Genomic DNA, 26,802 nt, shown 5'->3' with positions numbered 1-26,802 from the left:
TCGTGGGGCTGGTTAATCATACTTATAGTTCAGAGGCTTAGAGGTTTAAGGAGGGGGGGCACATAGAAAAGACAAGTTCAGATCCCCAACGAGGGCCACACAGCTGACTCTTCAGAAGAGCCTGTGGATGAGTGAAATCATAAATATAAAGCCCCGGACATTCCCAGTCCATCAGTTGTCTGGCAGAGTTTGAAAGTGTATGGAAAGTTATGGGAAGCATTTGACTCAAATGCAGTGACCTCTTGAGAGGTGCCCACAAACATGACAAAGTACGGAGGCAAGAAAGAGACCATTGTGTGTGTGTGTGTGTGTGTTTGTGTGTTGGGGGTGTTGGCTGTGAATATATAGAGGAACTAAGGGCCCCTTTATTCTCTTGAGTCATATTTTTCAGACCCTAGTCTCTAAACATTGGTGTTGTGTTGAATTTGTATGCCATGAAACAAACAAAATTGGTGGGGGACATCTCTTATAACTAGTGTCTTTAACTCCTGAACACATATGCACCGAGCAGGGCCAGTGTCTATGATTGCCTCTAATCCATGTCTTGGTTCCCCTACTATAACAGACCATTAGTGAGACTAACGCAACCATGTGTCCTCCCCTCCCCCTACGCACACATACTTGCCCCCTCAAAGCTACCCTAGAGATTGCCATTGAATCTTAGCACTAGCTGAAAAATTATTAATTCACATGACTTCAAGGATTTGGTGCAATCAATATTTGCAAGGAGAATGAATTATCAGTCTGGTGTTTCTGAATGGCTCTGTGTAGCTCTCCTGCTAAAACCAAAGTGAGCAGAAGAGCCATCTGACTTTAATTTGTGTGTGTGTGTGTGTGTGTTTTGCACTGACTAGGGATTATCTATTTGTCTATGTATTTAGTTTTATTACTGATGACTTAAAGCCTGATCAAATCAGTATTTCTGCAGTTCAACCTCTGGATGAACTTCTGTATACCTTGAGGCTACTATGCTTTACTCAGCAAATTTAGCTCTTTATTTCCTCCTCAATGTACTTCTCCCTCAGGCTGAGCCTAACTTGCTTCCAATTTTCTTTAGTTTCTAGTTCCAGACGTCTAATGCCCTCTTCTTGCCTCTGGACACTGCATTTCTTCCACTCACTTAGTCATTTCCCCTAGCCCATAGTAAATTTGAAACGTATATTAGACCCTTTCAACTCAATCAGGTTGCATAATGCAGTCAGTCTCCCACTCAGTACTTGGGGCAGCCAAAAGCATCTGATGGAGATGGTACCAAATACACAGATGTAGTGTGCAATATTTAGGAGGATGGAGAAAGATGTAAAGGGGGTAGTAGAAAAAGAAGAACGAATTTTCCAAAGAAGACCTAGACTTGCAAACATGCTCTGTTTGTGGAGGGGTGAGGTTGTTACTTAGATACTTTCTTCATTTAGAGTGAGATAAGCAGTAATTAACACACTTGTACACATGTTTAGGCATTCAGTGCATGGTGTGTGCAAACCCATGCATGTGCACAAATGCATGCGTTCGTGCACCCGTGCACACATCTACACACACACACACACACACACACACACACACACACACACACACACATATACATGCATACACACACAGAGAGAGACCTTTCACATTTCAATAATTCCACTATTTAGCCTGATAGGATGATTTGGCTTCTGACATAATGTCTACTGAATGTCTGATATATAATATGGTTTTTTTTTTTTTTTGGTTCACTTCAATTTGAAATAAAAATAAATTAACATTGAAAGTTTTCCTTATATTATAGCAAAAGTAGCACATATCATATCAAGAAGTAGAGACAAGTGAAACATGCTCTATGCACCAAGTGGTGCATGGGAGTTAGTGAGCATCACAGAAACTGGAAACATTTACATTACAATAGCATCATGTTGATTGTGGGAACTCTACTTGCTAGATCACATAGAGGTGTTTGCTGGATTTTTTTTATAACCCTTAGATTTATGAGGTTCTTCCCCTAGCTATGCCATTGTATTGAAGGACATTGAGCTGATTACTTTTGTATTTGAATAAGTCAATTTGTCAGAGGACCCATTTACGAACTGGAGGTAAGTTTGGTTATTATGTCAAAACTGCACCCAAAGCCTTATTTCAGTCTGAGTATACTATATACTATAGCATATACTTGATTTGCTTCTGCATATTTACCCCTGAACTTACCACCTCATTTATTTCTTCCCTTAGGGGAAAGCTATGTCTGCTCCTCAGACAACTTCTTTAAAAAGGTTGAGTACACCAAGAATGTCAACCCCAACTGGTCTGTCAACGTAAAGACATCTGCCAACATGAAAGCCCCCCAGTCCTTGGCTAGCAGCAACAGTGCTCAAGCCAGAGAGAACAAGGACTTTGTGCGCCCCAAACTTGTGACCATCATTCGCAGCGGGGTGAAGCCACGGAAGGCTGTGCGCGTGCTTCTCAACAAGAAAACAGCCCACTCTTTCGAGCAGGTCCTGACTGACATCACAGAAGCGATCAAACTGGAAACCGGAGTTGTCAAAAAACTCTACACCCTTGATGGAAAGCAGGTCAGTGACTGTGTAAAGGACTTTTCTCACTTTCCCAACTGATCTTATACCTAAACCATTACTCATGGTTGAGGATATCTTCCTCCATATCTCTTCATCCTTTTCTTTTTTTCTTTCTTTGTTTTTTTTTCGCGACAGGGTTTCTCTGTGTAACTCTGGCTGTCCTGGAACTCACTCTGTAGACCAGGCTGGCCTCAAACTCAGAAATCCCCCTGCCTCTGCCTCCCGAGTGCTGGGACTAAAGGCGTGTGCCACCACGCCTGGCTTTCTTCATCCTTAACTGACACTCTATCTCATTTGGGAGAAAGATCTTCTCAAGACAAAGCAATGAACCAGAAATTGGTTGCTTTGAAATTCATTCTACTTTTGCCTTACCAGGCATAGTTGTCAGTTAGCCCCCAAGTTCTTTATTGGCTAAGAAAATACATGCCTTCAAAACTAGGTTTTAAAAATTGATATAAATTTATATACAGCATGATGCAACCTTGGTTATTCAATGCATCTGATTATTCAGTGCATATGACTAAGGACATGGCTTGTCCCACTCATTTAAAAAGATATTCCCATTTTGGTGTTCTGCATCCATTTGGATTGAAAGAAGTTGAAGTTACCTTCATATTTATATGAAAGGAGGCAACCAAGGGGGAAAGCGCTGAAAGTTCTGGTGCATTGTCTTTGCCTTACACTAAGATATATATTTCTTTCCGTTTTCCATGTGACATAGCTCTTTTAATTTGGTTCCATGGATGGTTCATGTGAGAAAAGAACTATTTCAGGATTCTAAAATTAACCCAGGAAAGATGCTACCATCTGTTCCCCTCCAAATCAGGTTCCTCATGTCATTGGTTACGCTACTTAAGTGCCACCTATATTAGTATCTGGGAAAGAATGCAGCCAGGCGTCTCCAGAAGACAGATGCGCCATTCTCTTGAGCATAGAGATCTGAAAATACATAACAAAAATGTTCCAAGGGAATTGGAACAGTGGCTGGTTCTATTGGCTCAAAAGATCATTTTGGTCATGCATCTAGAAGACAAGTGTGGATTATTATCAGTCTATAATCCTACCTCTTAAAATATCTCTGATAACTGAACAATTATAGTTTCTAAACTGTTTATTTCTGTACATCAACTAAAGGGTGTTTAAATGCAGAAGTATGCCCCTCCCCATAATTACTGATATGTATTGTGTGCTGCAGGATGTCAAGTTTCAGGAAAATTCGTTTTGATAAATTTGTATCTTTTTTCCACTTCTTATTCTTTGTGTTCCAAGATGCCTAGAAACATGGGTTATCGTTCAGCTTCACTAAGAGGCTCTGTCTCAGGGGAATAGGCAAAGAGTGGTAGAGCAGGATACCCATTTCATTCTTCTGTCCTCCACACAAGCATGGACACAAAAGCCACACACATCACATACACATAGCACAAACATTCAAGTGCACACATACTACAAGTATTCACATACAAACATACTACATGAGTCTCTCTCTTTCTCTCTCTCCCCTCTCTCTCTTTCTCTCTCACACACACACCTCACACACACAAAGATACCACAAGCATTCACACATCACACACAAACATTAACTCACACACTATTTAAAAAGCTCAAATATTCCACCTTTGCAGTTAGTTCATCACTAAATAAATTTATTGGTATTCACATACACCTTATTAAGCATTAATAATCTTCCTGTACTTTACCTCTGCTCTTCTTAGTATGGGCTTCTAGTGTTGCTTGAAGACTGATCATTCCTTGGCATTCTTGACTGTTCCTAACAATGTGTAAAAGGTAATGTACAACTATTGAGCAAGCAACTATCTGTCCAATGATGCGTGAGTTTTCACCTCTGCAGGCCACGAATAATGGAAAGCCCTCTCCAGTGTCTTCAAGTATCAGTTAAAATTTCTTTAGGGAAGATGCTACAAAATACCAGGATATGATAATGGTGTGTAAGTACAGAAACAGGGGGAATATTATATGGACAGTGTAGAGAGAGGAATTGGTTAACTCAATCAAAAGATTTGAATTGATACTCTAATCTCCCATAGTGACAGATCGCTTTCTGACTTCCATCAATAGGAAAGAAGCCTAGACAGGAATTCAAAGACTCAAACTCTACTTTTTTATCCACTGTGTGACATAGGGCCAATTAGGTTTCTTTTCTGAGCTGCAGGATTTGGTTTTTGTTTGGTTGGTTTGGTGTTTCAAGACGGGGTCTCTCTGTGTAGTCCTGGAGCTTGAACTGGCACTGACCTTTCAGAGATTCTCCCGCCTTTGCCTCCCGAGTGCTAGTATTAAGAGTGTGCCACCACTGTAGGGCCACCTTAGTGGGTCTGCTATTTTGTAAGATGGTCTCTAAATGGTATTCACACGGCTCTTATATTAAGATCCTTTTGCTATTACATGACATGCTAAAAGGTGATTTTCAAACTTGCATTATTTATTTGTCTTCCCTTTCTTCATTGTGTGAGTGATGTAAAGAGCAGAAAGAGAAAGATTCATGGACGAAAACCAAAGAACAGGCAGAGTGTTAGAACTGTGGCAGCACCACTGCACCATGGTGCTGGACAAGGATGACTGATGGGTGCAGGTGCTTAGCATCCCAGATGCAGCACTAGGAGTTTTATTTTTTTTAAAAATTATTGGTGTTATTATTTGTTATACAAGAAATGTGCTTCATAATGACATGTTTGCACCTGTATATCTCTGCAGTTTGATCACATTCACCCCCACCACAACCCCATTAACTTCCCCTTTCCTTTGTGCTCTTTGTTTCCTTCCTTCCTTCTTTCTGTCCTTTCCTTCCTTCCCTTCCTTCCTTTCCTTCCTTCCTTCCTTCCTTCCTTCCTTCCTTCCTTCCTTCCTTCCTCCCTCCCTTCCTCCCTCCTTCCCTCCCTCCTTCCCTCCCTTCCTCCCTCCCTTCTTTCCTCTCCTTCCTTCTTTCCCTCCCCTTCCCCTTTTCTTTCTTTCTTTCTTTCTTTCCCTCCCCTTCCCCTTTTCTTTCTTTCTTTCTTTCTTTCTTTCTTTCTTTCTTTCTTTCTTTCTTTCTTTCTTTCTTTCTTTCTTTTTCAAAAATCCAAATGCCTGAACAGGGACTTAAACCTTCAACCCTCTGGGGCTCCACTGTCTCCTTTTCATGAATATCTGATTTTTTCAGTACCAGTTAAGGAGATGAAAAAGCAGATATGTTATGTCTATATTCATCAAGGACATTAGCTTACACTTTTTGTTGAATCTTAATCTGGTTTTGATATAAAAGTAATACTGGATTTCTAAAAAGAGCTGTACCATTCCTGCCTTTTCTAATATATGTGATGGTTTCTGAAGCCTTGATGTTCTTTTTTTAAAGGTCTAGTACACAAAGATCTAAGTCTGGACATTTTATTTATTTTTAACATTGGAGATTTTTTTTTTGTATTGCTGTTTCAATCTTGTTGATCCTTATAAATCTGTTTAAATTAAATAGCTTATTTCATTCTGGTATAATTTGGGTATGTTATAGGCAAGAGAAAAATACTTCTATTTTTAAAAAGGTATGACCTGATTATTTTCTAGATTTCATTGTTATTGGTTTTGAGCTCTCCACTTTCATTGTGATATTATTAATTTGGTTCTTTCCTCTTTTTTCCTTACCTTGCCTAAGGGTTTGTCCATTATTTTGTTCCACTGACTTATTATTTTTATACTTCCCTTTCAATTATTTCTGCCCTGATACTACTTCCTCTTTGATTAATGCAATATCACCTAATTAGTAATCTTAATAAACCCATAAAATGTTTCTTCATGTAATACAAAATGATAACATTTTACCACAAAGATAATTCGAGGAAAGGAAGTTATGCAAAGGTAAGCATTATTGAGGTAGTCGTTCTTAGACTTCTATTTACCACAGGTGAAGAAGAAAGAAGATTCAAGTGATTCTAGGGTTTATGCATAAGGTATATGAGTGGGTGGTGGGGGCATTCAAAGAGGTTAAGTGTATCACTGACAATAAATTGGATATACTTTAGATATACTGAGTTCTTGGGCCTTGCTTCATCTAAATACTCTAGAAGCATAACCTATGGGTTTGGATCTCAGGAAAGGGGGGCTGGGATGGGGATACAATTTTAAAAGTAGCCTACAAACAGTCAGTAGCTAAAATCAGGCAAGTCGTTGAGTTCAAGCAATAATGTATATGACAGGTTGCACCCCCTCCAAAGACCCTGTGCTGGAGTTGCATGAAAGGAATGGATGAAAAACTTACTCTATTATAGAGAACCATGAGAAACAGCGTGAAGATGTATCCAGAGAGGCCAAGAGGATATATTTTAAGTCAAGATTGGTCAGTCATGTTGATATGACAGTACTTATTTCTGTAATACAGTAAGGGTTGTAAATTCATCAAATTCAGATGATTGTAATGGTAATTATTGTAGCTAACAGGACTCAAAATTCCCCTGTTGAGCAGAGGGCTCAGTGAACACTTTGAAGGGAATTGGGGAGATAGAGTCTCGGTTTCATGAGAGTGTAAGAAACCGGATTTCCTAGATTACACTCTAGATTCTTCAAAACTTGCTGTCCACTGTTCCATAGTTCTTCTTTCTTGTTCTTGTATATGGAGTTGGTTGCTGAAATCCCATTCCTGTATACCTCTTGCCATATATTCACAGGCTAAGCTAGCTATAGTCCAAAAGTGTTCTTGGTCTATATTATGAATTAATGCCCTACCCCTGGATGTATCAGACTCCAGTTTGGTCTGATTTTCTCAGGACCTTGATTTCACTACAGATATTTAGTTGGTAAACCTCTAACAATTAAACTTTCAACACAAGATCAGCACTAATCACTTTAGAGCACAATTCCTAAATTATGTTATATGCAACATTAGTTGAAGAGAATGGTCTATAGTCAAATAAATGGGGTAGCATTGCATAGTATATTATTCCATTGAATATTCAAAAAAGACATCTTCCAAAAAAACCTGCGGGATTTTGTTCAGGCCAGTATTCCTCAAACTATTTTGAACACTTTAAAAATAAATGACCATATGGTAGAAAGCACATGGGCAAACAGTTGCTTCTACTTTAGGTATTTATTTGCATTTTAATTAGAGCATCTTGAAAAAGAATAACCTTAAAAGCTCAGGGAAATAATTTACATAGAAAGAAAACAGGCACAATTGCATTTTGACAGGCCTTAAAGATCTGGAACAAGAGGCTTTCTTAGCTAGAACATTGATAATCACAAGAGGTAACACCTACCCTCCCATAGGCCAGACATGGCTTGAGAGAACCCATTTTTTACACAGCCTATAGAATGGTAGAGACTGAAAAGGGGGGGGGCTTCTAGATAATATACTTAAAGTTCTCCAATGTCAAAAGATATTAGGAAAATTCTTTGGTCTTGAGCCCCAAAGTCTGTCTTCGCTAAGCACAGTGTTAAAGTTATAGCAACAGCAACGACTAGGTTTTGTACTTCCGCATTAGATTTTGTCCTGTACAGACCAGCACCCCCTCCATAAGCCCTTGCTGCCAAGTCTGTGGGAAGTCAAATGGGCTTTCCAATCAGTGTTAACTTCCATAGGTGGCACTATCTAACTAGACCTCATAGTTTGCATTGCCTCAAGTCCAAATTTCTCCAGGTGGCAACAGTGTGCCAAACCATAGAAGTCTGAACCATTTACCCAGCAAGGTGCCCATTTTTAATCCAAGGTTTGGGACCAGCAGTACATTCTGAAGCCAATGTCTTTCTACATCCGCACATGCGTGCCCTGTTCCTTTTAAGCATTGGCTGCCCCATCGAGTGAATTCGAATATAAACATGTGTATGTCTGGACAGTCCTGCTCTTATTCACCTAAGACATTAGAGCCTTACTGAAAAGCGAAAATATTTGCCTCCACAGCTTGACGGGTGAACTTCCTCTGGCTTTTTCCAGAGTGGGTGCACCCTTGCTTTGTTGAATGTTTCCAGTGTTTGGCTTGTTGCCTGCTGGGAACTCATGCTTGCCTAATCCCAGATTGTCACGAATGAAAGAAGGGTGAGTGGGCAAGCCATCCTTCAGCTATTAGAACCTCTGGAATAGTTGATATACTTTGAAACGCCTTGTGGCTCTTCTTGGCCCTAAGCACTTTTGTTTTTGTGAATTCTCTCCTTCATTCAAAAAACCTACCAATGTGTTAGGTATAAAGGGAAATATATTAATAGTATATATCTAAACACTTTTTTTTTCAACCTAAGAGTTCACTTAGAGTTTCTTTTATGTTTTGCTTTTGAAATGCAGCCCGAGTTTCATGTAGCCTAGAATCCACTGAACTCTTTATATAGCTGAGGATGACCTTGAACTTATGAACCTTCTGACTACTTCCCAAGTGAAGATTAGTGTTATGGGCCAATATATTCAGGTTCTGTTTGGTGATAGGCATCAAACCCAAGGCTTCATGTATGCTAGACAAGCTCTCTACCAACTGAGCTGTATCCTCAGTCTTCATCTGTTTCTATTCTGAAAAGAAATCCGATATAATATTTTATTGACCCATAAAAGTCTTGTGGAGCCCAGGCACCATGCCCACTGCTCCTAACAGGTAATTAGTTCTGGGCTATCTGATATCTAGACTCATATTATGAGCTCATTTGCACTATGTAGTGAATGAGAATTCTGGCCTGATAAATTAATCCAAAATAGTGGTAACCCCTAGACCTACTAGTTGATGACTGAGAATTACCAAGAAAGAGCATCCTCTTTCTTTAGTTCTAATGTATTCTGTCTAGTGTAAAAATCATGGTAAGATGTTGTTGTTAGTAAGCATTTTTCTTTTTCTTTTTCTTTTTTTTTTTTTAGATATTTTCTTTATTTACATTTCAAATGCTATCCCGAAAGTTCCCTATACCCTCCCCCTGCCCTGCTCCCCTACCCACCCACTCCCACTTCTTGGCCCTGGCATTCCCCTGTACTGGGCATATAAAGTTTGCAATACCAAAGGGCCTCTCTTCCCAGTGATAGACGACTAGGCCATGCTTCTTCTATATATGCAGCTAAAGACACGAGCTCTTGGGTTACTGGATAGTTCATATTGTTGTTCCACCTATAGGGTTGCAGACTGCTTCAGCTCCTTGGGTGCTTTCTCTAGCTTCTCCATTGGGGGCCCTGTGTTCCATCTTATAGATGACTGTGAGCATCCACTTCTGTATTTCCTAGGCACTGGCATAGCCTCGTATGAAACAGCTATAGCAGGGTCCCTTCAGCAAAATCTTGTTGGCATATGCAATAGTGTCTGGGTTTAGTGGCTGATTATGGGATGGATCCCCAGGTGGGTAGTCTCTGGATAGTCCATCCTTTCGTCTTAGCTCCAAACTTTGTCTCTGTAACTCCTTTCATGGGTATTTTGTTCCCTATTCTCAGGAGGAATGAAGTATCCACACGTTGGTCTTCCCTCTTCTTGATTTTCTTGTGTTTTGCAAATTGTATCTTGGGTATTCTAAGTTTCTGGGCTAATATCCACTTATCAGTGAGTGCATATCTAATGACTTCTTTTGTGATTAGATTACCTCACTCAGGATGATACCCTTCCAATACATCCATTTGTGCAAGAATTTCATGAATTCGTTGTTTTTAATAGCTGAGTAGTACTCCATTGTGTAAATGTACCACATTTTCTGTATGCATTCCTCGGTGCAGGGACATCTGGGTTCTTTCCAGCTTCTGGCTATTATAAATAAGGCTGCTATGAATATAGTGGAGCATGTGTTCTTACTACCAGCTGGAACATCTTCTGGGTATTATGTCCAATTTTCAGAGGAACCGCCAGACTGACTTCCAGAGTAGTTGCACAAGCTTGCAATCCCACCAGCAGTGGAGGAGTGTTCCTCTTTCTCCACGTCCTCGCCAGCATCTGCTGTCACCTGAATTTTTGATCTTAGCCATTCTGACTGGTGTGAGGTGGAATCTAAAGATTGTTTTGATCTGCATTTCCCTGATGATTAAGGATGTTGAACATTTTTTCAGGTGCTTTTCAGCCATTCGGTATTCCTCAGTTGAGAATTCTTTGTTTAGCTCTGATCCTCATTTTTAATGGGGTTATTTGAATTTCTGGAGTCCAGCTTCTTGAGCTCTTTCTATATATTGGATATTAGTCCCCTATCAGATTTAGGATTGGTAAAAATCCTTTCCCAATCTGTTGGTGGCCTTTTTGTCTTATTGACAGTGTCTTTTGCCTTATAGAAGCTTTGCAATTTTATGAGGTTCCATTTGTCAATTCTTGATCTTACAGCACAAGCCATTGCTGTACTGTTTAGGAATTCCCCCCTCCCCCCCCCCCCCCCCCCGGTGCTCATATCTTCGAGGCTTTCCTCCACTTTCTTCTCTATTAAATTCAGTGTCTCTGGTTTTATGTGGCGGTCTTTGATCCACTTAGACTTGAGCTTTGTACAAGGAGATAAGAATGCAGTAGGCATTTTTCTATGGCTTGTTTGACTCAAGGTAGGGAATAAAGATCTGCTTCCTCAGCATCTTCCACAGAGGCTTCAGAGGCAGATGGATGGCATCATCCATTTCCAGGCTGGAATTGCTGCTATCATTTATCCTCCAGCTCTGGAGAAGGAATCTCTGAAGGTAGAATGAAAGCTGATTAGCAATAAGATAGATTATTGCAGTTTATCCAGAGAGAATATGGTGAGTTATTTTTAACCCATGTCTGTATTTAGTGGTAATTAATATAGATACTTTTATTTCAACCCCAACCATAAATTTCCTTAGCAGCAGCCACTCAGCCTGGCACGTGGTTCTGAATGTTGTTATATTGACAGATAAAGAGTTTGTTGACTTTATCTTTTATCAATAAACCCCATGTGTAAGTTGAGATTGGGGATGATATAATATAGTAAATAAGAATTAAAATTGGGGAGGAACTAATATGGAAAATAAGAATTTAAATGGGATTCTCTGATGGGAATTTACATAGCCATACTTGACTTAAAATTTTCCTTAATCAGAACTCAAAAGACAATTGCTATATCCTAGCAGAAAAAAAAAAATCACACACCCACCTTCAACTAGCTTAATAGTTCTGGCTCTGGTTCTGTCCAATGAGTAATATCGATTTAGGCCATTCTACAGGGACCTAGTTGAGACCCTGAGGTCAGACAGCAATCATCCCCCCTCCCTTCTCGTAGAGCAAAAATCTGTTTAAATCAATAGGCTCCTATTCCCTCCAGCTGAATGTGGCTTTCGAGAATGACAGCATCTGTTCCATATTGCCCTTGCCCTTGTCAAACCCCAGCGTGAAATAGAACAGAATGGTATAGAGTAGCTAGGTTTGTGTATGTAATACATACAGCATACGCGTAAAGGATATGGGCCCTGGAAGTCTTCATACAAGAAGCAGAGCTAGGAGGAATATAAAATGAGAGTAATCAGACTGAATATAATTACAGAGAATTAAGGTTGTTCAGGGGTTTCAGTCTCTAAGAAATGTCTCTTTGGAATTTATAGAAGAACTTGATTTTTCATTATTCAAAATAGAGTAGATTAGAGGTCATCAAATTCTAGACTTTAAAAGGTGATTTTTAAAAATGTGACATAGATCATGCACCACTGCAAAATCCAAAATTTTATTGATATATTATTGTCTATATTTATGATGGAAAACATATTTTGATATGTGTGTATGTTGTGCAGTGATCAAATTGGGGGTGATTAGTATTCCTATCAACTGAAACACTTCTGATTTCTTTGTGCTGCATTTACTCAAATTCCTCTTGTAGCAGTTTGAAGTAATTACAATGCCTTATTGTTAGGTACAAAGCTACAGAAATTAATCTTCCTCTCCATCATGCTTATTGTATTAACTGCATTGGTCAGAGTTCTCTAGAGAAGCAGAATATATAGGATATTTTGAAGTACAGAGATTTTATGGAATTGGATCATGTGATTAGGGAGACTAATAGAGTTGAAATATGTAGGGCCAGCAAGCAGGTTACAGACCCAAAGAAAAGTTTTGTTTGGAGTCTAAATTCATAGATAGTGCTTAGCAGATAACACAGTATACATTTAATCCCAGCACTTGGGAGGCAGATGCAGGCAGATTCTTTGAGTTCGAGGCCCCCCCGGTCTACAAAATGAGTTTCAGGACAGCCAGGGTTACCCAAAGAAATCCTGTCTTGAAAAACAAAACAACAAACAGTGCAAAGGCTCTAGATAAGGAACACAGAGACTCTTGCTCTGCTACCAAAGAGCTGGACTAATGTAGACCAAACCATTGCCATTCCCTTCATCTTCATCTGTTTTGTCTATAAAATAGACTCCCCCAAACTTGCTTCCTTAGTGGAATAATTCTATGCATTCAATTCCCTGTGCACTTAAAGTTCTGTGATTCCCAAACTTGGATTTGGAAGAACAGCAAACAGTCCAGCTCAACGTACCTCCTGGCAATGTCTAGAAGTAACTTCATCCATGTAACAATTCTGACAATCAATCAATTTTAATTATGTTTAACTAAAGAATAAGCAAAATGCCTCATTTTTCTAATTTGTTCATGTCATTCTCAATGGTGGATTTCATTAATGAGAACCACCTCTGACAGCTCTTCATGATTGCTAAGCATAGCACTATTCTACTCTATATAGGCAGCAGAAGGAAAAATACTCAGGCTTGTGGTATTCGCAGTATAGTAAAGGGGAAAATGGCAGGGCAAGAACAAAGTATTTGGTATTTTAGGTGTCTAGACAGACAGCTATTGGGCAGATAGGCATTGCCCTTGATCATGAATGTTTCCTCAAAACAGGAAGGAACACTGTCTAGAAGCTGGCATATGTTCAATGTGTACTGCATGGTGAATGGTTGATTGGAAGAGCTGAGGGTGATGAGAGAGAGAGAGGGGGGGGAGAGAGAGAGAGGAAGCTGAAGGAATATCAGGACCACAACAATATTAGATCATAAAACTTTAGAGATGAAACTGGTCTGAGTAGCATGAAATTCATTTGTAAGGGATCAGCATAGCAATAGAACCAGAAAATATTAATCAGCCATTAAAGTATTCCTAAGTCACTAAATGAAATAGCCATAGACAACCTTTTAATTGTCCTCCCATTTTCCTGGTGCCTCTGAGTTAGCAATACATGTTCAATTTCAGTTGCCAGAATATGAATTGTTGGATTGAATTCCCAGTAAATAAAGATAGCATAAACTGCCCTAAAAATTCACATTTTCCTCCATGAAAAAAACATAAGAGGGTGTGAATCCATAGCAGAGGATGCTCTTTATCCAGATTTAGCATATTGTATGTATGGGGGGCATAATCATGCTTGCAAGCAGAGTGAAGCTCAGAAATTTTAGCCTAGTATAAGATATTGTTTCCTGGGTGGGGGACAGAGGGAACTTCCCTTGCTCCTGGTTCATGCCATTTTCCACGAGTTTCTAGGTACCATACTGCAGATCCTGATTTCCACCTATTTTGTATTTAATTAGCCGCACTCTTTGTCTCTCATACTTCTGTAAAAGAGTGAGAAGTTCGGTGTTAGTGGATTTTCTGCTTTCCTTATTTAGTATCATGTTGCTGTGCTATATTTGTCACTTTCTGAGAGATTATTTTTGTTGTGTGATTTCCTAAGGCCAAAATGACACAGTGCAAGATGAGGCTTGATGTCTGCTTACCTTCTTTTCGTGACTTTCTTGATTCACAAGCCTTGCTTTCCTATATCAGAAAGCTTCTCATACACTTGTAATGTTATTTCCTTGTATTCTTTCTGGGTCTTTCCAGCATATTTACCACCTTTCCTGGACTTTGGTTACCCATCTGTAAAATGCAGAGGAAATAGTACACACTAATTTAATGAACATTTATTCTGCCTGGCATTTCACTAGGTGCTACTAGGTGCTGGAAATATAGTAATATGTGTGAGCTGCAATCTCTCTCTCTCTCTCTCTCTCTCTCTCTCTCTCTCTCTCTCTTTCTCTCTCTCTGTCTCTCTCTGTCTCTCTCTCAAGCCACTTTTGCCCTGCTGGATCTTATAGAAGATTATGTGTGTAAAAGTGATCTGTAAGGTATAAAGCACATTGCAAATGTTTGTTATGATTTGGATTAATTAAGCTTGTTTCTTTCTCTGACATCCGATGTGCATAGTGGTTTCTCTGTAGTAGTTGAGCTTTGGCAAGCATTCTACTGATAACAGCTGGGCGAAGGGGATTGAATCCTGTTAACAGGTTTTCTGCTTGTCTTATACTTCCTACTTTTTAAATTTTCCTATTAATTGTCACAGCAACTCAAATGGTGTTGAGTAAATACAATCCTCAACATTTGCCAGATGTAGAATCTGATATGGCATGGTATGACCTCACCCAGTATCACAGAGCTGATCCTGATCCATACCAGAGCCAGAGCTAGAATTCACAGCTCTTGACTCCTGATGTCAGTGTTCTTTTCCCATAGCAAGCTTACTGATGGAGCAAGGTCCATCTCTAAAGTTTACCCCCATGCTAATTTGGTTCCTGCAAACACAGATGCGAAGCAAGCTGTAATCTTTTTGAAACATCTTAAACCTGTCCAGCTTTTCTTCATCTGCTTGAGTTAAAGCACACAGCAGCTGTCACAGAGGCATAGCTGAATTCCTCTGTGTTGAATTTCTGTGTATCAGAAACCTTATCAACTATGTGCAGGCAGTTGGATTACATGTACATTTCAAGAATCAAAGGCTTGCATTTGAGAGCTACATTAAGAAAGCAGAATAATATTCTTGCAGCATCCAAAGCCCTTTAGAGTGGATTAGAAATAAGAACCTATATATTTCAATACAGCTGAAAACTGGAGGTCTCCTGCATTCTGTTGGATTTCATTTTTTGACACATAGCCTAATTTTCAGAGCAAGTAGACGCTGAGAAATTTCAACTTTGAACAACCACAGTTACTAGGACTTGAGGCTTATTATACACATTTCCCATTTGAAAGTAAACACCCGAGAATGGCACATTCTTTTTAAACATAAAAATATTAATTTTTCAAAAAATATCATTTTTTTCAAAAAGAAGGATTTCTTCTATAAAAATAGGTTCTAAAAAGGTCATCTTCTTCATTAAAATAGACAATGGCTGGCTGCCTGCCTGAGTCTTAAGGGCAATGTTGAATTATTCCATGCCAGACTCTCCATGCCCTTCTACAACATCCTTACATCCATACTAGTACACACAGGTAATTTTCTAGCACTCCAAATCCCATTTAGAGTTCTTCCAGAAGATATGTGTGCCTCTGATAAGGGCTATTCATTGGAATTGTCATTTAGCATTATACCCTGTCCAAACCTTTGTATTACATTTTCAATTCTCCAAGTATACTGACCCAGGAAACAAATGCTACAAAAAATATTTGTACCATGATAACTTCAGGAAAAACAACCACAGTGCTAAAAATATTAGGACATCAAATAGGCTCAGTCAAACTTACTATTATAGGACCTAGTAAAGAGGTAAAAAGGAATTATATTCCAAGTACAAAACTAACATGTTTTCCAAGAACATCTTTTCCATAAAATCTTTATTTTAGCAGTGCACTGTGGTGCATACCTGTAATTCCAACATTAGTTAGTTGAAAGCAATTAGGTAATGACTTTGAGGCCTGCCTGAGTCATAGAGTAACACCAGCAATGACTAACATAGCAAGACCCTGTCTGAAAACTCAAGCCTAAACTAAAGCAAACAAATACACACAACAAAACACTCCCTATTCAGGAACAAAGAAAGGGTGGGCCTGGGAAAACACATTTGAGTGTGAGTGAGAAAGCCAGGGCTTAAGTCACAGTTCAATTATTTTGCTGATCAACCAATTAGGAAGCCATTTAGTCTCTTAGAATGTGAGATTCCTCATCAGTGGCAGGAGATAAGCTAAGTCACAAATAATTAAAATTGATTTTTCAAAAGGGATAAAATCATAACTCACACACACACACACACACACACACACACACTAGTTGACAATGTGAAAATGTGCAAGGTGTTATAAAAAGCTTCAACGTGAATCTATAGTGTGTCGTTAAGGTGACAATACTCCCCAAATTGACCTAGTAATTCAATGACTCATTACAAAATACTAACTGGCTTCTTCAAAGAAATTTATAAGCTAATCTTGAAACTCAAAATAGAAGAACAAAGCAGGACACAGCCTGGGCATAACAGGAAATGAAAAATTAGATATTTTGGAATTTACTGGTGACTTGAAGAATATTATTTGGTTGTAGTAATAAAATCTATGTTAAGCAAAAGCAGAAGCCTAGGCAACATATATCAGGATCCACATGAGAATCTTATTGAAAATGTGACTTAAAAATGGACTCTAGTGCCAGGTGTGGTGGCACACATCTTTAATTCCAGCACTGAAGAAGCAGAAGCAGGCAAGAGGCAGGCATATCTCTGTGACTTCAAGGCTAGCTTGGTCTATGTAGAACATTCCAGGCCAGTCTAGAACATAATGAGACCCTGTGTAAAAACAAAACAAAAAAAAAAAAAATCAAAAAACCAAAACCAAAACAAACAATCGAAAAACTAGATTTTTCCCTCAGCCCTGCTAAATCAGATTTGAGTGCTGCATCTTTCTATAGCTCATCCTCGAACCTTGAATGTGGCTGATGAGTACATGAAGAAATGTCAGCCATACTTACAGTAAAGATGAGGTTGGGTGTCCTGGGCTCTCAGACAGAGAAGCCACAGCACCCTGGAAGGTCAGTGTGTTTATCATATAGAGTTGAACAGGGATGGGTGGGATCATTTTATGCCGATAAATAAGAAGGTAGAGTGCAGGGTTAGCTAATCTCAGTAGGAACGGGCTCTAGAGAGGAGCAGTCATAAATATCTGGGGGAAGAAAGCTAAGGTGGACATTTTCTGCATACACTGTCATCATTTGCTCGAATTAGAGGAAGGCATTGCTATCCCCTTGAGCCACACCTTGGGGGGCATTGCCATCCATAAGACTAAGGCCTACATGACGTGGCCATGCTCATGCCAACAGCACCCATTCACTTGGGACTTAACTGGCTCCTTACAGTGTAGGACTCAGGACTCTACATTTTTATTAGGTGAATTCACATAAGCGCTAACGTTTGAAATCCAGTGAGCTAACCTTTTGATTTCAGCATTTAGAGATTCGAAACACTGGTCATGTGTTCTAAACAGTGAGAGGTTCTTAAAAGCCAGATTATGGGCACAGTAGTACATACATACTGGGGTTATAGAATCTCAGTACTCTGGAAGCTCTCAGGTAGAACTCAAGGACAGCTTGGGACACACAGCAAAACCACACGCACAAAAATGAGCTGGTGGGCTCCTTTTGAGATCAATTAAATGAGAGCTTTGGTATACCTACTGTATTTTTATTTAGATGTTGATTGATTCCTTGACCCCTGCTTGAACTGCAGGCTACTGTCTAGTCTCAATTACTGATCTTTTGGACTCTCCTAGGTTAGGGCAGCCTAGGTTAGTACATGGTCTCAACATTTCATCTTGTGCCTTAATGTTCTCACAACTCTGCCTCCTTTCTGCTGCCCAATCCTTAACATAATGTCTAAGTAAAGCAAGATTTCAAGTTGTTCTGAGTAAGTCAAGTACTTCTAGCCCTTTTTGTGTTCGTTTCTGTAGCTTTGTCTGTGTGTGTGTGTGTGTGTGTGTGTGTGTGTAGAAAGGTGGTGAGAAGGAGATAGAAGAAAGGAAGCAGAAAGCAAAAACAGGGAGAGGATGGCAGGTGGGAGAGGGGAGGAGAGGGAGGAAGGAGAGGGGAGGAGAGGAAAGGAGAGGAGAGGAAAGGAGAGGAGAGGAGAGGGGAGGGGAGGGGAGGGGAGGGGAGGAGAAGGAATAGAAGAGGAGGGCATGGGAGATGAGGACATGGGAGGAGAGGAGAGAGAAGGGTCCAATCATCAAATACAGTAGATGTGCACCATTGTTATAGAATAAAAGCCATGTTCGCTGCACAATATTTGATATTATTGGGAAACATCATTCCTCCCACCCACCTTCCCTTAACCCCTTCATTATCACACCTAGGGGTGATTGCTAGAGCAGGTAGAGGTGACAAAGCTGAACCCAAGCAGTCTGATTTGGCATTGATTCACAACAGGAAGGGGCTTCAGTTCCCTGCTTATCTTCTCTTACTCTAGCATAGTATTAGACCCCAAGACAAAGCTCAGATTGATGCAGGCTCCACCCCACCCTTTTTCTCCTGGCTTCCTTTCTATAAGTCATGCTTTCAGTGTTTGGAGTCTGGCAGCTGCGAGGCCTGGTTGCTAGGAAACAATTTCTCAGCACAAAGAACCCTCAGCTGGGAAGGTCAGGGCTGTCAGTACGAAACAGCTGTACAGAATTTTTATTTGTCTTCCTCTTGTTTTGGTTAATCACAGGGCATGAAACCAGAATCAAACTTTTCATAGAAATGAAAACTGCTAGAGAGTACCAGTTCAGCTGCTGCTGGTGCTGCTGTCCTTTTTTTCCCCTCTGATCTTCAAATCACAGCTTTTCTACTCTGGCTCAACACAGCCCCAACAAGCTGAGCAGGCTAAAAGTGAAGGTGGAGAGGTCAGGTATTTTTTAACCTTTGACTGCCTGCCTGAGGCAGCAAAAGCACAGCTTAACCGTGGGCTGAGTTGACGCCCTTTATAATGAATTGACCATTTCTTTAGGATTTGAGCTGCAAAATTAAATGATGCAGACGCCCTCAGACATTTAGATTCAAGCTGTGTATGGTGGTATACACCTATAAATGCCAGGTTTTTCGAGGGTGACACAAAGACATTACTGAGTTGGGAGCCTAGTCTGGGCTACACAGTGAGATTCTGTCTCAAAAATTAGCTGTATAGGAACAATAAGACATTCAAGTTAAATGGCATCTTTTGTTTTATTTGATAAATGTGTAAACTGTAGCCTGTATGAAATAAATTTGGCAGGAAGGTTGCATGTAATTGATAAAAAAAATAATAAATGTGAAGAAAACAATAAGTCTAGGGCTGTTTGGACTAATGTGGCAGAAGCAGAAGGCAAGGGCTGTAGCTGTAGTTTATTGCTTGCAGAGCCTGTGAGAGTCCCTGAGTTCATTGTCTAGTACTGCCAAAAGCTGTAGGCTGAAGCCAAAGGAAGATGTTTTTTTTTTTCTTTTAATAGAGCCACATAAAGAAAAGGCAAAATCTAGCTTTAGTACTTTCAGTTTCCTTTCTAGTTACTCATCATATAGTAGTCAAGTGATTAAACTGCAATGGGGTACACCATGAGAAGCACAATGATGACAAAGCAGGAAGCAGGAATTATAGGACTGGATGGATGGGCTCAGTCAGCTGGGGGATCTTGAACAGATCACTGGTCCTGTAGGACTCAGTTGCATTTCCTAATTCATCAAAGGATTGGAATGATGGTTTCTCAGATGTGTTTCCCCTTCCATCAGCTGCAGGAGCAAAACCGGGGATTTGTTATAAATATGGAATATCAGGCTACAAGTTAGATCTTTGGGATGAGAAACTGGGTGCTAGATCACACAATCTATTTTCCCATGACCATCCTGGTGATTTGAAACAATAACATTTGAGAGCCACTAAGTGAGAAGACCATGAGGGATCACTTTAGAGCTCACATTGTGCTCAGGGATGGCTAGCCCTAGGGCTTGGTGTGTTTAAAAATATGTTTCTGCTTTCTTATTCCCATTCTCAGGAATTTGTTCTAAATTAGTATAGAGGGCAGACTTTACACTATAGCATAGAAATTTCATATATATATATATATGTATATATATATATATTCATTTCTTCAGTAGCCTCTCTTATTTTCAGATGTTCACTGTTTTCCTTAGGCACTTCTGGCAAGTCTTCTAAGACCCATTCTGCCAAAATGCCAATGTGAAGGCTTCTGTAAGGATCAGCAAGTCTTCTAACTGCTATGGACATGTTTTGTATTGCTACTAGACAAAAATGGGCTTAAATGAGAGTGCTACTATATAGGTAGAATTGATAAGGACACATCTCAGCTAAACTTAAGTTGATTTGACCTACAGCTGACTTTGCTTCTGTCTTTTTCTTTTTCCTTTAAAAGTACTTTCTCTTCCTCAATCTTGATTCTTCCTACAGTTTGATAGAAAATTATCCACCACTGTGTTTATAAATATCTTATTATGAAAAGAAGGGAAGCTGATTCAAAGGGGGCAGCTCATGGAGCTAATGACCACCCCCAGCCTGCTTACCATGGTAGCTGGCACCCAGTGTGCTGTCCATGGTGCTGAATGTGGTCTAACCACGGGAATCTTTGTGAGGCAAAAGAAGAGATGCTGCTTAGAAGTGTGTCCTTTTCCTGTTCATTTCCCAATTGAGGCAACCTAATGAATTTGGCAATGAAATAATGACACTTAGCCAAAATGATCAGAGTAATTATGCTTTTTTTTTTTAAATAGACTAGTGCTTTCCTTCGAAGTTTTTCTACTGGAATAACAGGGAAATAGTACTTGTCACTTGAGTAACTGTATTTTATCCTAACAAAGAGGATTTGCTATAAAGTGTGTATTTACCTAAGAGCTAGGGATCATCTTACAAGTACCTTACTGTCAATGTGAATGAATATGAAAGGAGTTTTGCAAAAAAACGTTAAGCCTAGAGTAGTATTCACAAATTGTCTTATCAAGCACTAAAACCTCTTTATTGTTAAATGATGAGAGATTTGTGGAGAATTGCCAAAACAGTATAGAAAGGGTACTGTTATTAACATCAAGCCTTTTCATAAGTACATACATATGTGTGTATTATTCAGATACCACCAAGGTTATATACATTAATTTGAATTTGAATGTGATGACCTGCAACTCACTATTTAACCTTATATGGCCTTGTGCTCATGAGAATTCTCCTCTTTGTCAGCTTCCTAAGCTCTGCGATTCTAAGCACACACCATCATGGTTGACTTGAATAATTGTGAAATTAAGAAAAACAAAAGGCTAGTGTCACTAGATCTCAGTACCAGAGTCATTTGGTGAAAGTTGGACTCATTGCCAGCAGTTCCGTAGGAACTGGTCTTATGTAAGTGCTTGGCTTGAGTATGACAGAACAAGGATGAAGGAATCCTGCTACTAACCAGTTTGGAGTGTTATATTTAGACATGTATTGTGACCCTAAATACATTGCTAAGTCTCTTATAACCTCAGTGTTATTCTCTGTAAATTAGGTGCAGTAAAACTGAATGGGTACAGTTTAGTAGTCATTACATGCCAGAAATAATTCTTTCACAGGACTCTTGTGATAATCATATAGCCCTGCTGTAAATTACCTAGTACGTAGCAGATACTAAAAAATAAAAAAAGTCTATCAATCTTATTGGCAAATACTTTACTTCTAAGGAGACCTGAATTCATCTGTCATGAATGGTAAATCAGGATCTTTTCTTGGCCAGGGGATGATTCTGCCTAATGTTAGTTCTTAGCATATCTGGCAAATATGTCCTAGGAACACACAATCATTCCTGGGGTAAAGAGTAATACAACTAATCCTTGGATCAGCAAGAATGAATTTTATGTATGAGTAACACTGAATGAAGATCAGAGTCATCCCTGAAATATGTGATTTTATAGCTTGAAACACAAAGTATAATACAGGCCAAATGTCATGAAAGTCTAGCCTGCTCATTTTTTGATACATATTTACATAAATATCTTTTACTGTAGAATCGGAGATCAGGGAAGGGATTTCTTGTGGCTTATCCTTGATCCCTCTTTTGTCCAGTTTTATATCTGGATGGGCTGATCAACTCCTCTGCTAGAAGGGTAATAATGGAAAGGCCAGTTTTACTGTGTTTTTACCACAGATCTAGGAGCTGAATATATAATGTGATAGCAGTGATTATGCCTGGGGATATTAACTCCATGGGTTCTGTGATAATGAAATATAACTTCCCCTAAGAGAACCAAATTTCATTGCACTGGGTTATCAGCATTCCTTTATTGAAAGTACCTTTTGAATGCTGACTCTATCATAACCCTGGGCACTGAGCTTGCTAAATTGTCATTTATTTCCATTCCTGGATAGAAGGATATGCAATAATCCTTTGTATGATTAAAAGAACCCTGAAAATCCAGAGGATACAATGAGCTAGAAAGTTTGGTGCTCTTATTTATTCTTGCCCCACTTTTTGCTGCTTGCTTGCAGAACTGAGAGTCCAAAACTTTAAAACTGATTTACCAACAATTGGTAGGTGATTGGTGATGAAGAAAGAAGTTGAGACTTAGACTTAGAGTTTTCAACTAGATATTCATTTACTGCCCTTCTTGGAATATGCGATTCTCTTCCACATGCCAACCAAGTAACATCATTCAACCTGTGAGGGCAGACTGATAGACGGAATGAACCATTAGGGGACACTGAGTGATATGATGCTTCCACAGGATACTGTCTCACTTAGCAAGAAGTGCCCCCCGATGTGCATAAACAGGCACCTCAAACAGAATATGGATAATTGTCCGACTTAATAGGATATTCATTAAGCAGACTGGTAGCATAATGTAGCTTGAGTGAGCCCCAGTCCTGCCCATTCTCTGGTTCTGTGGAGATGTTAATCACGCTGCTCCTGGCAAGCCTGTCAGCACTGAAGCTGATGATGTAACCAATTTCGCAGCAAGCCCTTTGTCTGAGCGACTGCAGCACAGCTGAGAACAGAGCACCAGACACCGAATGTGTTAATGGGGAAAGGTGCTGCTCCCACTCCTTTCTTCCAAGGATGATGTTGTCCCCGAGTGCTTTGTGTCTGTGTATGTTTCGATGGATAGACTTATTGCAGTGTTTCTCAGTGACAATAGGAAGGCCATTATTGGGAGCACAATAGCTCTCAAAGCCCATGCCAGGATTTGGAACAGCAGCGTTGGTTTGTGTTTTGTGTGTGTGTGTGTGTGTGTGTGTGTGTGTGTGTGTGTTACAACCTTCTTGTTTTCATTTAAATGCTGTAACTGGATAGATTGTGTAAACAATAGGCAAATTTATATGCATACTTGAATATAAAATACAAGGTGCATATAATAAATGCGCAGTATTTTTTTTTTACCTCATGCTTGTCATGCAGAGGGAAAAGGTATGATGGTAAACTGTGGAAATGTGCTCCTTGGAGTCATACTAGTTCAGAGTTATGTTTTAGCCCTTCCAATTATTAGCAGTTGATTTGGGAAATGTACACACTCTGAACACCCCCCCCTATGTTATGGAGATGATAACAGTAGGACTGCATAGACGAGATAACTCTTGTCAATATCTTGATGTGCAACAAACTGTATCTCCCTCATAAGTACCATCCCTCTTAACCAATTGACTTACTGATTTGATAGAAATCTCTCAATCATCTTTATGGGCTAGGTACAATTGTTATTTTTACTTTGTTGGTGGAGAACTAGGGGAGTATGCATATGTAATCTTACCTAAATCTCACAGCTATTGTTGTTTGAGTTGGATTTGGTTTCTGGATCGTAATCGCCAGAGCTGTTAACATAAGGACTCCTCAGTTATGGAATCAGGAATCTTAAATATGAATTTCCCAACATAAATGCTTTGTCTGGATGAGGCTTTTCGCATTACATCTCTTTATACATTTGTCAAAGCTCATCAAATTGTATACTTATAATTTTGGCCTTTCACTGTGTGTAAAAGTCATCTAGCAAAAGGAACTGCAAATATTGAATTCCAATTAATGATACACCTGCAGACAGTATGAAGGATGAAGTGTATTTATTAAAGTGTTTTAACATATCAAAAATAAGACACATTGTTAAGGTGGTAAGTAAAACAAATAGGAAATGTTAATTGTAGAAATAAGTGAAACATGTCTCACTGTGTCCTTAAAGATTTTCATAAAGCATTCAAAGAAGAAATTCGAATCACCCTGGATGTGTGTTGGTTTTTTCATTTTGTTTTGTTTTGTTTTAACATTAGTTCCTGAGGATCCCTCTGAATTTGAAAGTATGACACACTTGTACGATTCTTGTATTTTCTTTCTTGCTTGTTTTTTGCATTCTTTGAAGCCTTCTGGTGACTCTAACACATATTGAAGGTTGAAAACAACTGCTGAGGTAAGTCTAGTCTTGGTGTGTAAGACTGCTAATAAATAACAAACCTTAGGCCTATGAAACAAATTCTGGGCATTCAAAGCCAGTTTCTAATAAGTGCCTCTGGATTCCAAACAGAACCAGCAGAAAGGGTCCTGACAGATCTAATAGCTTTGTAACTCTAATGAGAAATATACATATGGCTGCTCCATTCCATACTCTAAAATATTACTCAGTCAAAAATATTAGTCGAGCCAAAATTGATAAGCACTGCTGTAAACCTGTATCTCTCAAACTGAAAAGTCCATAACAGGCACACAGAAATTTTGTTACAACATGTATTTAATTCAGGAAATGTTAAGGTGAGGTCAAAGGGTTTGTGTCTTTCTGACTAGCAATTAAGTGATAACCAATTGGTCAATCCACAGAACTATACATTGAGAATCCAGGACCTTTATCTATCGTCTTTATATTTCTAACAAACTGTGCCTATCTGAAATCCTCATTCTCTTTTGGATATATCCTAGGACTGACTACTCTGAGAAGCAAGGGGGGTTATTAATAGGGAAGAATTTACATTAATACATTTCTTGTCATTGGTGGGGTCATTAAATTCTGGAACCAAAAGCTAATATCAATGAGAATTTAAAGAATTGAGCCTAGCTAAATAGAAAGATATTTGGTCCTAGTGGTATGTCTTGTAGAGATACAATGACATTTTAAAGCAGAGTTTTTTTCATAAAGCATAGATGTGCCCAGTCTGGATTAATGTAAAGCAGTCATATGTAGTTTCATATTTTTGTTTCCCTACACAATACCTGCCTGGCTCATAATATATGCTTGAGACATTCTTGTTGAGCCAGTTACAAAGAGGATGCTGCAAGAGTAAACACAGGCCTTCAGGAAAGCAAGGGCACTGTTATAGGTGTGGGAAACCAAGAAAAGGATGTACTTCAGTGACTCCCCACTTGAAACTCTGAAATGGAAGCATCTTTGGGAGTGCAAGTTTTCCCTCAATCCTTGGATGAGAGTAGGAATAATTAAAATAGTTATGAGGTTTTTCTCTTCCATGTTGTAAATTAGAGAAATACACAGCAGAGTGAGTTGAGGGTAGGTAATACTTTGCCTGTTTTCTTTCTTTTGGGAATATGACATAACACACAGAATCAGGGAGAGGGAACTGAGCTGTTGATGATAGGTATAATCTACTAATGCCAGCTTATTTCCCCTACTTTCAATGTCTTTTGACCTAATACTTTTCACTCTTGGAAGTGTATGCTAATAGATATGACTTGCTGTTTAGCAGTCATATCTCTTTAGCCATGTCATAAGTCTGTCATGGTACTCACAAGTAACTTCTTTGGGGCCATTTCCCTCAGTGTGGGTTTTCTAATGGTTTGTACTAAAATGGGTGAGTTTGAGGCTGAAAATGTTGCTTACTGGTAGAGCACATACTTATCGTATATGAGGCTGCATGTTTAATACCCTGAAATTGATTGACTCATTAATTAAACATATAAATCATACTTAGCATGTATGAGGCTGTGTGTCTAATACCCAGAAATCAAATTAACTTATTAATTAAACATATAAATTACCATGGACAGGGAAAGTTAATTGATTGTCTTCTTTTGAATTGAGATTATAAAAGGAAAGGGACAAGAGGTGTGTGTGTGTGTGTGTGTGTGTGTAATAAGAAGCTCACCCTAAAATTGATTGGTTTGATAGTTGCACAGATCTATGAGCTCATTAGAACAGACTGAGTTGTACACTTTAAGTGAACTGCACAGTAAATAAAATATATTCAATAAACCTCTTGTATATATGAATATGTGAGTTAAACTAGGAAATACAGATGAATTGAATGGCTAACTGAAGGGACTCTGGAGTCCCACATGGTAAGGGAGAAGAGATGATTTTATGAATAGGAAGGTAAAAACTGATACAAGTAAGGTATACATACTTAATTTTTAACCTTCCACAAACCCTCTTCTGTTATTTCAAAGCTAATTAACAATAATCCCAACTGGTGTCACGTATTTCCAAATTGAATTTTTTCCTTGGAAAAATAAACAGAAAATGCTTGAGTACAGTGAACAAAGAAAGCCAGACATCCTACAATAAAAAAACAGCATTGTTAATGAAAATTAGAATTAGACACTATCTGGGGGTTCTGGAAACTCTTCCATTTAGACGGGTCCACTTGAATCACTGTTGTTTTCCACAAAAAGCTACAGTATCTGAATTGCCTCTT

At 39.1% G+C, this 26,802-nt stretch overlaps 1 protein-coding gene across 8 annotated transcripts in view; it reads left to right on the top strand.

Annotated features, from left to right (window-relative positions):
• The window catches only part of Dcx (doublecortin), a 77,555-nt gene that overhangs the window by 7,762 nt on the left and 42,991 nt on the right, over window positions 1–26,802 (top strand). For all 8 annotated transcript variants that reach the window (XM_006528698.4, XM_030251214.1, XM_030251213.1 and 5 more), the window contains exon 3: window positions 2,206–2,546. In XM_006528698.4, coding sequence (XP_006528761.1) covers window positions 2,206–2,546 — 341 coding nt within the window. The remainder of the gene's footprint in view (window positions 1–2,205; window positions 2,547–26,802) is intronic.

The sequence above is a fragment of the Mus musculus genome, chromosome X (genome assembly GCF_000001635.26).
Source record: "Mus musculus strain C57BL/6J chromosome X, GRCm38.p6 C57BL/6J".
Taxonomy (NCBI): domain Eukaryota; kingdom Metazoa; phylum Chordata; class Mammalia; order Rodentia; family Muridae; genus Mus; species Mus musculus.
This window is presented reverse-complemented; position numbering and strand designations above follow the sequence as displayed.